The sequence below is a fragment of the Mchenga conophoros genome, linkage group LG17 (assembly GCF_057382185.1).
Source record: "Mchenga conophoros isolate Kocher_MC1m ecotype Shallow Benthic linkage group LG17, M_conophoros_male_GT1.1, whole genome shotgun sequence".
Taxonomy (NCBI): Eukaryota; Metazoa; Chordata; class Actinopteri; order Cichliformes; family Cichlidae; genus Mchenga; species Mchenga conophoros.
Window position 1 is genome coordinate 36586251 of NC_140542.1, and position 13484 is coordinate 36599734.

Below are 13484 nucleotides of genomic sequence, written 5' to 3' on the forward strand. Positions count from 1 at the left end.
CTTTTAGTGCACCTGCTCTGCAACGTCTCAATATGCTCAGCTCTTCACCTGCATCTTATCAATATTAATTAAGTAAACTGATATATTTGGATTTATTGATTATTATATTACATTTTAGTTGTTCTTTTTGGCAGACACCTGAAGCTAAGCTATCGTTATCATATTAGAGCTAGAAAAAAAAACAAACACTGGTGCATCCCTAAGGAAAGCCTCTTAAAAATAAATATTTAAAAAGAAAAAAAAAATCCCTTATTGTCGGTGGAAACCACGATCAGTTTTTGCAGCTGAGCACAGACCCCAGAATATACAATAAACATGGCTGTGATGGGTAGTAGTCGTTCTGGATTTAATCCTCCCGAGACCTAATCAGCTTGACCGAATGCCTGCCATACAACAACATGACGCAGAGTTTATCTGACTGGACTCCTGTCAAGACTTTGCTTTGTGAATGGCTGGACAGCCGTCAAGCTTTCTACCATACTGACTTGTTGTCAGACTCAGGACTAGTCCAACTTTCTTTTCTAAGAGCTCAGGAGTGGCAGCCTTAGCTACCAACCTGCTTTTCTTATTAACTGCCCATTTGTTTGTTATGCCTAAAGATTGAATCACTTCTTTCTTATTGCAAATACTGTAAAAACTCTTATTTCATCAATCCTCAGCAGCCGATCCCTGCACAAGCAACAAATTGATCAGACCTGCCATTATGAAGAACATTCAAAGGCCTTTAAACAGCGTGTTAGGAATTATAATTTGCTACAGTGGGTAACTCCTCTGAGCCCGCATAAAGGGGACTCGTTTGAAGCTCATTAGATTGAAGCACAAACTTCATAAAAGTCTAAACACTTCAGTGGAGAGCCGCACTAACAGACTAGACTACACATCACTCCTCGTGTCTAAGAGGAAATAAGACAAGGCAAAGACGTAATCAAACAAATGACAATTAGACTGGCACTGAGGCAGCAAGTCTAGCGGTGAATTAAAGACAAGAAACAGGCCACATGGGCACATGTGAGTGGAAATTACAAACGTGACTGGTGGGTTTATCTCCGCGCCCCTCCAAGGGGTGAATGGAAACCTGCTGAGTGGCAGGTTAATAAACACTTCCCTCCACTTGCCTAGACACCTGTCACGCTAGAATCTGTTCTCGCAGTAACCACCCGAATCCACTCACAGCATGCTCGGTGGATCAGCTCAGACGGTCCCTATAGTCAGCTCAACCAGGCTGTTGATTACCTATAATACAACACAATCAATAAATAAATAAATAAATCAATAGTGGCTGCTGGAAAAGAAAATAGAGGCACATTTGGATACAACCCCAGAAACTGACATTTTCAGTCAGAAAAATGTCAGCGAATGACGCAGCATTGAGTCTCAAGGCAAGCTCCTATTCAAGCGCACATTGCGTGTTCCCATGCTATTCTTTGCCTCCTTTCACCGGAGTGTTCTTCAGGCTACCTCCTGTTTACTTATTTCCTTTTTAAAAGGTTCTCTTTCTCTGGTCCAGGAGCAGCCTCAACCACAGCAGCTTAAATAGGAGGATGAAAAGATGAAAAGAGAGGACAGAAGGAGGAGGAGGAAGAAGTGGAGGAGGAGGAGGAAGGGGCTTTAGCTCAAGGTCTGATCGCTGCGACTGTTACTGTGGGTATACACACAAACAGCCCTCATGAGTCATTTGCTCGGCTATGTACAAACACAAAGACACCTCGGCCCACCTTTACCTAATCATAAGTCACCGTGAACACACCAGCCAGGGGAGAGAGCCTGCTGCTGACATAAAACCAAACAACAGAGCAGCAGAGAGATGCACAAACACACATATGCACATAAAACAAAATTACAATGGCTGAAATGGTTTATTATTGTATGCCTTAGTTAAAGGTGAGGAGCTTTACAAGCCTGGTGTATTAAGGCCTAATACACTGTGTGTGTGTATACATGTCTGTGTCTTCTTGGGATATCGCCTGCTAATGACCTTAATAGCCTGAAGTTACTCGTGGTCATGTGGGTCACGCTCGCTACAACAGCCAGACATGGTCATGCTTTTGCAGGCAGTCTTATGCCCTTTAGTCGACTTACTCAAGAGTTATTTCTGCAACTTGTGGTTTCCCATGGAGGTGAAACTAAAACTAAAACTGACATTTTACACATCTCAAAAGCACTCAGTTAAGTTTTATTTACATAGCACCAAATCACAACGACAACAGGAGCCTCCAGGGGCTTAATACTGTAAGGTAAAGACCTTACAATAATACAGAGAAAACCCCAATAACCAGACAACCCCCTAGCAAGCACTTGGCGACAGTGGGAAAGACAAACTCCCCTTTAAACAGGAAGAAACCTCCACCAGAATCAAGCTTAGGGAGGGGCAGCCATCTGCGACCAATTGGGGGTTAGGGGAAGGAGGCGAGAGCAGAGGCCTCCTGCTTACGATAGCCGGAAAACTCCGACAATCCATCAAGCGGTGCAGCTTCGTAGCTTAGCAAAGTCGTACCAAAACATTTGACAGATTTTCGAGCGCCGTGTACATAAAATCATTTCGAGGTCAGTAAACACAACCAGAATTCCTACATAAGGCACACGGGATTATAAGGGGCCCTGTCGATTTTCAGAAAAATCAAAGGATTGATTTTAAATGTGCCGTATTTTCCAAAAAACACGGTAATAACGACGGCCCGCTAGCATGCGCTACCAAAAAATGTGCTTTGTTGTGTATCTGACGGACGAAAGCTAAACCAGTTCCACACCACTGAAGTTGCAGCATTTTTACAAACCAATTCTGGTTCATCTGTTTCATTCAACGATCCGCTTTCGCCCTTCTCATTCTCCGTCGCCGCCATGAGCGTATGCAGTTTAACTAATTGGTCTATGTCTGGCTTCAATGACAGATAAAGCTGGGTATCATCTGCATAACAATGAATGTGCTATTCCTTTTAATATTAATCAAAACACCAACTTGTGATCAAAACATTCGAGGCACAAGCTGTGAAATATTTTTGTTTCAGTGGATTAAAACTAATAATACTTAGTATTTACTTTAGCCTTAATATTAACCCTCGGAGGGTTAAGGAAGGGTCAGGGCTAAGTGAGCAGTACTAATAGAAATGAATAGAATTATTCACTGTAAACAAAGGAAGTGTTTATTAGTAAACTGCAGATGGCGCTGTTGGATGAAAAGATAAATGATACAATATAGCAATGTAGCCAAATATATTTGTTGTCCACATACCTGGGCAGCCCGCCAAAGTAAAGTCTATGCATGGTGAAACAGCACTGCCTCCCTCTGAAAATTTTACAAACACTCACAGGCCACTTCATTAAATACACCTGTTCAACTGCTTGTTATCCCAAATATCCAATCAGCCAATCATGTGCCAGCAACTAAGTGCACTGAAACCTGCAGACACGTAACTTAAAGTTACGCCAGAAATTATGCTGACAAGAATCTGCCACAGACAGATCTGGCGAAGCACTCAAAAGCACATTTCTAGTAGCTGCTGCTACACAAAGTGTCGTCAAGACCGCACTCTGACAAGACGACGCACACACATTCACAAGGTGAAAACCGTAACTTATACACTTTTGCAGTAACAAAATCCCCAATAAAAGTGCAAACTAATCACATTATTGCTCTGGATTATTAACAGCTTCATAGACGTGCTCATAAAATCCTGCAAAGCAACTAGCTGAGGAGCCCTATGAAATCAACATAATGCACTCATCAGGAGGCATAGTAACCTCTTAAGTTAAACATTTGTCTTTGTAGCCATGATAACGCATTATCATGAGAGACACTCATTACATGGTTTTATGTCTAAACATCATGAAATGGTTCTTAGTTTAATTTCAGTCATAACTATATCACTGGTGTCCATCAACCATACATGAAAGGGTGCCCAATAAAGCTTGAGCGCTTACACATGAGGGCCACTGTCTGTATATTTTCTGGGACATTAGCAGTCAGGTCTGATAATAAAGGCTTGTTTAAAAAGAAAACAAAGACCTGCCACAGTGCGGTGTTTCCATTTCGGTGACTGATGCTTTAGAACTAGCTTCCCGTTACAGGTGCCTTCACTGAACGTGGTGTATAAACCCATGTAGGGACATCCTGCTTTCATCATCCGTGGTGCTTAGTTTCTGTAGAAACAAGGCTGAATAAAGCAAGACACTCACCCGTGGAGCTATTCTCAACTTGTATGAGTTTCATAAGACACTCAGAGACAGGGAGGGAGGGACATGACCTTTAAATAACTCATCTACAGGCAACAGCCAGAATGTTCCAATGGGCAGCTGCAACTTTTGTTCACTTTCCTGCATTAATAATCAGGTGAAGGGCGACAGATGGTCAGAAGAGACGAACAGCATCAGGCTGCTGACAAGCAGAATAATAACTAAAACAAACAATGGCACTGTAACAGCGCAGAGATATCGCAAGTTTCCATATCAGCATATAGGCATCACGCCTCTGATTAAAGACAAAATCTATCTCCATACATATCATATCGTCACTGTGAATGCTTCTATTGAGCCCAGCCTTTTCATTTGATGTCAACCCTCGGGAGGGAGCAGGAAGGCAGGAGGAGTGCGCAGATATGATGAACTTTAACAAGACCTATTAGACACATCCGGCTCTGTTTATAGTTGAAAGCAAAACAAAGGTTTCAAGCACAAGCACAGCCCCCAGCGAACAAATACTGACAGAAGAATAATGGTGGGGACAAGGATACGCCAGCTTTTATCTAACCCACTAATGCAACCCTTTAGGCAAAGTGGGGTTTTTGCTCAACGAAAATAAAAAGGCAGGCTTTTTTTCCCCCTAACATCATGTCAAGGGTTATTGTTTGGGCAGTGCAGCATCTGAATGCTGCCACTCAGGGTCATGCATGCCGTGTGATGTACCACTGATATGCAAACTCAAACCCAAAAACAAATGACTCATGAGGAAATACTTCTGTTAATATGAATTCCTGCATTATTGAGCGGGGCTGCTGAAGTGAGGTTTACTCAAACAGTCACGATCAGCACATGATGTAACAGCCAACAGCATGGAAATTACACACTCCTTCCTGCCCTCCAGCCCTCTGGCCATGCAGCATCAGCGCTATTATTTCACCTTGCAGTTACATAATCAAGGATATAAACAATAGATTCTTCCTCAACAACTGGTCACGCTCCTCCATAGGATGTTAAAACGTGATTCTGATCAAATAGTAATCACATTTGAACTCTGTATGGCGACAAAAAACTAAAGCCCTGTACCAACTGGTTTAATCAAAAATCCAGTTTGACAGCACCTTTTAGAGGTCAGAGGTTCCGACTGTAAGTGAACACACCACACGAGCACTTGATCTTTCTGGGGGTGCAACCGAGGTACAAAACATGAAAATATGTAAAATATTACGCTAACATTTGTTTGTTTTTAAGTGCTTTTGAGTGTTTCGGTTGAGACTAGAAGTTGATTTTAAAAATTCACTGTTACACTGGGCCAGGAAATGAGAAGAAGCGTGTTTTTCCTCTCTCTCTCTTTTAAACAGCATCAAAAGCCGTCAGACTCTGGCACAGTTAGGCCAAACTAACTAACACGATACAACAAATGCGTCCGTTATACTTTTATCTGTTAAGGGCGACTAATTTCAAACGGTGGGGGTTGAACTTAGGCCTCGAGTTAGCGGTCTCAGGAAAGATAAAAAGAAAACCAAAATAATCCGCATTTTGGGTGACCCCGAAGAGACGCTGGGACAGCTTGGGTGTCATAAAATAATACCCCTCATTTTTCTCCCTCCCCTCCAGAACGACAGCCATTTATTGTGTTTCACAAATAAAATAAGCGTTTCTTACCCAGCACGTAAATCGTAGCAAAGTTTCATGAACACTGAGATTGCCTTTTAGTCTGCTTTATCCTTCTGTACACCTGCTGCTCAGGACGTCAAATTAGCGCCAGTCTCACGGCGAATGCCGCTCACTCCGTCCATCCATCCCGACGATACATCCGCTAATTTCTGAAAGCCGACTAAATGTCGTCTCCTGCTGAGAGCTGAGCGGTCAGGCAGGCAGACAGTGGGAAAAAAAACCCAGTTGCGTGTCCCCCCTCCTCCCTGGAGAGAGCTTTCCTGACCAGCGCCGTTGGCCCGGAGCTTGCAGATACCGGCGCTGCTCCGATCTGTTGTCGATCTACACAGACTGGCAGAGAGAGCAGGGCCGGGGAAATTTCGTCAGTGTGCGGCGCTTCTTTCTTAAAGGGGCCGCCGCCGCCGGGGGCTGACGCTTCACAGCAAAGCTTCACAAACGGGACGCGAGCGGAAACACCGCGACTTCTCCTTACCACCGCCCTGTGGCTGCCTCTCTCACATCCTGATAAATTATAGAACAGGTGGCTAAACAATGGCCTCCTTATAATGCACTTAATCGCTGTAAATCAACCCGCTACTGCAGCAATATCATCTTTTCTATTGAGTCATATATAGGAAATATCTTCAGTGTTGTTTTTAATATTTTTTAAAAGTTTATTGTTAGTTTCTCCTGTTAAACTTTCTTCAAATCAACACTAGTAACAATATAATATAAATCCTGTTTTGGCCCTATTCCTTTTTGCCCTGCCTGCCAGCTGATACTATACATTTACTGTAATAACCAAAATGACACTAATAGCAATGGATAAATTAACAGAAAAAGGAAACACAGGGACAGGAGGAGCCTATAGATTATTTATATGCTTGGAAAATCTAAATTTTCTGGCACAACATCGCATTCTAATTCTGCTGCCAGACGTGACAGGTTTTAAGGGGTGTAAAAGTCACCAATAACAAAAGCTTCCTCCTTTTTCTTTATAAAAAAAATCACTTAGCTTCTTCAAGCACACTTATAAAGAAATTGCTGGCATATTTACAGACCTGTTTGCCAAGGTCTACCTGATATTTCAAATCTCTATCTGCTCTGCCATGGAATAAACAAACAAACACTGAAACATGGTGGATACTGGATCTAGAAGTTAAAATGAGCTCTCCAGGCTTCTTGGAGTTCTGCTGCTATTTGGTTTTCTCTCTGTCGAGATGATCCCACACTCCTTCAGTAATGCTGGGGAGGCCAGTCCATGAATAGTTTTCCACTGTGTTGTTTTCTATCTAGGTATGCTTTTAATGCAGTGTGGGTCGTTGTGATGCTGGAAAGTGACACTTTCCAAATGGCATTGCATGGTGGATCAAAATCCCATGGTACTTGTGTTCATCAGCGATGATAAGATCGCCAACACAGCTGGCTTAAATGTCAGCACCAAGCCATGACAGAGCCTCCTTTACAAATGACACTCACTGTTGTACCACTCTTCTGACCTCCATATTGATAATGATTTGAACCAAAAATGTCATTTGTCAAACTTTTCTGTTTGTTTCCCTTCTTTAAGAACGGCTTTCGGACGGCTATCCACCGAGACCGTTCTAATAAGGCTTCATTTCTTGGGTTCATGACTTTCGGATACTGTTCATCTATTGTAGATACATTGCTCTGCGTTTGCCCCCTGTGAACCCACAATAAGGCTGATGTCTTAAACGAGTCAATATGTAAAATAAATCTTGAGTACAGCAACTTCAGACACCTTACTTTTGAAAATAGGCACTTTCCATAAATCCTTAAAATACAGTTCAGGATACTAACCTTTGCATAGTCTTTGATGTCAGTCTTTGAGATTCTCCTGGTCTTTTCGAAGTAACAGAATCCCAGAGGGGCCTCTTGTATGAAGTTATCCCACTGTTTGAGCAATTGTGTGATGAAGTGATCTTGAGCTAACAGACCGCTTTGACCGTCCTCTTTCCACTGTTTGAGTTCAAATGAGAAAAAAAGAAGAGAGCTTTGAAAGGAGCGAAGAGTGAAACGGATAGAAACTGAGAGAGAAACAGGAGTTAACTGACCTCTGGCCCCTCAGATAAGACCATAGATTACGGGGAAGTAATCACAAGTGCTTTCAATGGCTGCTGTCAGACTACCAATGAGCCCAGTGAGGATCGCAGTAGCTCTGTCTTCACTAGAGTTCTGCCCTGGTTGGCCTGCAGCTTTGCTTGTGTGGTTTTAGCTTCAACAAAAGACAAAGAAAGACAGTAGATGTTTAGATTACCTTCACATTTGTGTAGGCAAATGTGTGAGGCACGGGATTTTCCATATGTAGTTCAAGAGTATTTTGTGCAGACTTTACATGAAAGGGTATACTTAGAGTTTGAGTTGTCTAGAGCTTTCTGTAGTATTCTGCATCACTAATCAGATTATATGAAATAAAGCCTAATTAGCAAGACAAGCCTACTGATTAAAATACAGCTTTGCACCACTTATCCGTCTGCTATGTAAAATTTTAGATTGCTATTTGAACAAATAATTACTTTTATGGAAGCAGCAACCTACATCGTTGGGGGGGGGGGGGGGGGGGCAATATGGAAGTGCCTAAAGGTGTAGTTCTTCAAATGACCACTAGGGGTGGCTCCAAAAGTGGGTCAATCCTAATGTACTCCAATTTTAAAATGACAATCTTTGGAGCTGAAACAAACATTTTTACAGCCAGGTACAGATTTATTCTCTGCAGAGTTCATTCATTTAATTACTTTAGATTTTGTGCATTGGATAGGGTTTGTGGCCAGGTGCTTTTTGTCTTCTTTGCCTTTTGATTGTACTAGCCAGAGTGAGCTGTTCGATTTCTTTAGTAAGTAAAGCGTGTCTTTTTTGCTAACCTAAGTTAGCATGTAATATCAAAGTGAATTATGAATGCACCTTGTTAACCTTGCTAGCCCAGGTCTACACTTTTAAATGAGATATCAGAAATGAACTGTTGATGTCGCCATGTAATTTGGTAATTAGCAGTGGTGCATTCAAAGTTATCACAAGTTAACAGTAATACATACTGGAATATCACAGTAGATTATCACTACAGGACAATTTCTTGGATCCACATAATGCTTCACCTGTTTTACAAGTATTGTATTCCAATATGTTGGTTGTTCTGAGCACAGGTAAACTACATATGATGTTTTGGGAAATACTTTGGACATTGTATGTAGGCATCGTCTAAGAAGGACATTCCCTGGGCTCATCGGACAGAACACATGACAGCACATGGACACAAGGAGAATGTTTGACAAGGAGTGATATGTTATCGATTTTCAGGTCAGCGTGACTTACCTCAAAGTAGTAGACAGACAACTGAAAAGTGTGGGATAGCTCAAGATCATATAAGCTAACTCTGTCACCTTTAAAAAAAGAAAAGTTTTAAATTTGAATTTAAAAGTACAGGGACTGTCTGTCTCCTGAATCCAAAGTGGGAGCTGGCTCCACAGGAGAGGAGCCTGATAGCTGAAGTCTGCCTCTTAAGACTACCTCTTAAGGAAACACAAGCAGGAGTGACTGGAGATTTGTATTCAGGGAGTAAGATTTAGAATTTGCTTAACTGCACCACCCTGGATCAGATACTTGGACAGTCAGATAATCCGGTCGTTAAGTGATGACATGACGAATCCTACTTCCGGGCCTAAAGTAGTCTGCGTTTAATATGGCTTTTGTGTTGTTAACATGTTTAATGTTTTGTATTTTCTTCTATTTAATCTCAAAAAGCTCCTAAAACAGTCAGTGATCACTGTTGACCTCCCTCGGCTTTTATTACCACTAATCATTTATTTAAGCTCAGTTTTTAAAACCTTAGGATGTAACTACAGCCCAGCCCATGCAGCAGTATTGTGGATGGATTATCTCAGTTGTTCTCCTGGCTGAAGTTTGGTCCTTTTACAGCATCCTGCCATGCGATTACATTTGTTCCTGACCACCGAGAACACTCACATTAACTTTTATCGAGTGGAAAAAAAGTTAGCTTGTTTATATTATGCTAACATAACTGTGTCGCTAGCGGTCACGTAGCACATCATTATATACCAGCTAGCCAAACTTCAGTAACCCTGCAAACGTCACTGCTGTTTAGTTTTCTGTCTTCATTTATGCTGGAAGTGATAACAGAGCTGTACGTTTTAATTTGTTTCCAAAACCCCGCAGTCAGGACATGCTATATTGTATTTAGATAGAAACTAGCGAGCTAACTCCCTGCTAACTTCTAACTCCGTAAAATGTCATAAACTCCGTTTTCATGGATGTCTGGATGTTAAACTCAATTGTTACACCTGGTAGAGCAGAACGCTGATCATTTTATTAAAGATGAAAGACTTTAGACAGTTTTTCAACTCTCAGTAATGCCATAGTGATCGTTTGATATATGGACCTGCAGCAGAGTTTAGGCCCAGACACGGCTAGTGACGTCAGACTTAACGACCGGATAAGGAAACCCATTAAAACCAGCCTCAAAGTAATTAATGCACATTTTTAATGTTCATGTCTTCATGTTAGAGTATGTTAGGGTTCATGGACACATAAACTTTCTCCAAACTTCCTCACAGTAGTACTGGAGACCCAAGGTAATGCCATCCTGTCATCAACATATTGTTAGAAACAATGTTGCTTATGGTTGTTGTTGTTTTTTAAGTTATTTAGTTCTTAATTTTATTTAATATTTTGCTTTGAGTTTTTTTGGACCGGGCATAATCATCTCTGGCTTCATAGACGGATCGATAGCTGGATATCATCTGCATAGCTTACAGTTTTCTAATAGTACTGCCCCTTAGGGAGCATGCATAGAGTACATAAAAAGACGTGACTTAAACCAGCTTGGTGCTGTTCCTTTTATTCCAATATTGAATTACAGTCTCTACAGCAGAATGTTGCGATCAAATGTGCACCAAGAGCATAGTACTAATACCTTTTCTGAAGCTAGGTTAAAGTATGGTAGATGTTTTTAACATGCAACTATACTATTGCGGGAATATTTGATTCAATATTACATCAATCACAAATTCCTTGTAATCTCTATTACATCATCCTCTTGAAGGCCAAATTGAGCCACCTAAACCAGTCCTTCAGTGTGCCCTCTCTATGTCTATGTTTTAGTCCTCTTGTCTTTTGCAGGTTATTTCAGCAGCGGCTGCTTTGTCATGACCTTGCAAAATTTGACCTGTAAATACTATGAGCTCCAACGGGATACCGCTCAGGGTTTCAGATTGTGCAGTAACCAAGAGGACTAAAGCTTTTAGATGGGATTCCCCTCAGTCGCGCTTAGAGCGCACGCACAGACGCAAGCGCACACACGTACACAACAATGGGCTTGTGATCCTCTTCATATGTCTTCTAGCAAAGCTACCGCTGTTGAGATTTCCCAAATCCTCCCTCTGCGCTCATTTAGAAATCCTGTAATAAACCTCTTAATCCCAAACCAGCATTTTCTAGAGGGTTGCACAACCGAGCGTGTCTTATGCAACTGGCCGAGCATTCTGAGTCAATTATAGAACAGTTGGGAGGAAGGGGAGGACGGATGACGAGACTGCTGATGCAAAACACATTTAGATAAGACGGCTAATTTAATACTAACATGTTGTTCTTCGTGGACTTGTTTCAACAAAGAAATAGTAAGATTTGTGTCTTAAAAGGATGGCGTTTTCCTCTTATAGTAAAATAGATAAAATAGAGTCCATCTATCACAGCAGGTTTGATTAGAAAAACATTCCTAGCAGCTGTTTTAGTGTTTGTGTTACTATAGAACCTAAAAGATTCTGTCTGCCTATTTTACCTGTCAGACTGTCTTTGGAGTTAAATGTTTTATGCTTTATTTTACTTTTTATCTTTTTTCCCTCCAAAAGAAAAAAACATAAAACGACTTGTTATTACCTAAAAGAAATAGTTCTGGTCTGCAAAAGAACTTAAAATTTAACCTTTCTCTAAAAAAAAACCCTCAAAAAATGTTTATCTTAAAGTTACAGCACATGTTTACAATAATGGGTAAACATGTGCTAATAATAACTTGCAAGGCAAAATACCTAATTCAGTAAAAGGACTTGAGTTTACAATCCCTGATAATGCATGGCTTTAAATGGAGAAAATCTTGAGGGATGGCTGTTATGAGGAAAGGCAGCCCAGAACACATCGCTGTGTGCCTCAACTTTCAGTCTTTTACCCAAGCTAATCTGCCATTTTTCCTTGGTTAGGATTAGAGATCTGATCTACATTATCATATTAAAATTTGGGACACATCGTCAGTAGTGGACCTTGGATTCATCGGGTGTTTCGGCCATTATCACTGGACACCCTCATCCAAAGAGGTCCTGCCAGGGTTGATCAGGCACCAGATTGTGTCACTGGTTTATGTTAAAATTGTTATTTCTATACTTCTTTCTGCTGTTTAGTTTTCTACAGTTTATTTTCGTCTATTTATTCACTGCAACTGAGAAATACTTACCTCTTTAACATTTATGGAGCCTCATTTCTTCAAAGGGACAGAAAAGGTGTAGATAAAAGGTGATTCAATTTTAAAACTGTGTAATTTTAAAACTGTGTATATACTGTATATTCTGTGTATTTATTATCTGACTCTTATTGCCTGTTTATGCCCTGTCCTTATCTTCAACGTCATGCTGCTCTGTTGTATCTTAATTGCCCCTTGGGGATAAATAAAGTCTGATTCTGATTCTGAGAGAGAAGTAAGACAAGAGGGCCAAGATAGGAGAGAGGAGAGCCGGAAGGGGGGCGCCCGATCTGGCTTCCCACACCTCCCCACGTTTTACATGTGGAGTGCCAAAGTATACAACATGTTCAGAATATTTAAAACTATATTATGATTGTAGAGCCTGTATTATAGTTCAGTCTTTAGCTTACAATATAAAGCGCCTTGAGGTGACTGTCATTGTGGTTTTAGACTATATAAATAAAATTGTGATACAATCATTTTACAGCTAAATAAAGAATGCTTTTCTCTAGAATTTTCCGTGTAACCCAAAAGGCAGTTTCTAAAACAAACAGGATGAAGAGCGGTGTTTTAAAGGCCCTGAAATGAGCAGTAGCATTGCCACCCATCTGGGGCAAAGGAAGGATGTAAAACAAGCTCATCATTTGGTGGCAGCAGTAAACAAACAGCATGTGGCATTTAAACAGCTTGTCCCCATAAGCTACACTAACAATTGTGTATTTTCCAAATCTGTTGGCATCACACATGACCAAAATTGTTACGAAAACTCTCTGAGTGAACAAAACTAACGCAGGAGGCAAGAATAATTTTATATTTCTGGGCAGGTGGCAAGATCACAAACCACCCACAAAGCTGAGATTACACTCACTCGCAGACGTGCATGAGGATATCTGCAGATATGATTAAGTAGTTTTAATGTGATTTCTTTTAAAGATTATCTGGAGTACACTATGAGGACGCCTTGAGTGTACCTACTGCAGCAGATGTGTGGACACACAGTCACAGCCCACTGGAATGTAAGCAGGGGTTTGACGCTAACCACCTCATGCAAGATTTCAAATTTAGACTCTAGCCTAAGCAGACTGACACATTCTCACAGATGAGGAACACATAACACTTGCAGAAGAGAGCTTCAAACCAATCAGGACACATCTGTGATCGGTCAACCACA

At 41.1% G+C, this 13484-nt stretch overlaps 1 protein-coding gene across 5 annotated transcripts in view; it reads right to left on the reverse strand.

The window, feature by feature from the left end:
* Positions 1-6315, reverse strand: part of gramd4a (GRAM domain containing 4a) — a 51487-nt gene extending 45172 nt beyond the window's left edge. For 2 of the 5 annotated variants that reach the window (XM_085251289.1, XM_085251288.1), the window contains exon 1: positions 5839-6312. In XM_085251289.1, the coding sequence (XP_085107415.1) occupies positions 5839-5867 (29 nt within the window). In that variant the 5' untranslated portion in view covers positions 5868-6312. Of the gene's footprint in view, positions 1-1115; positions 1191-5838 lie in introns of those variants that run through there. The other 3 variants (XM_085251287.1, XM_085251286.1, XM_085251291.1) reach the window with 3 other exon arrangements.
* Positions 6316-13484: the final 7169 nt, after the last annotated feature.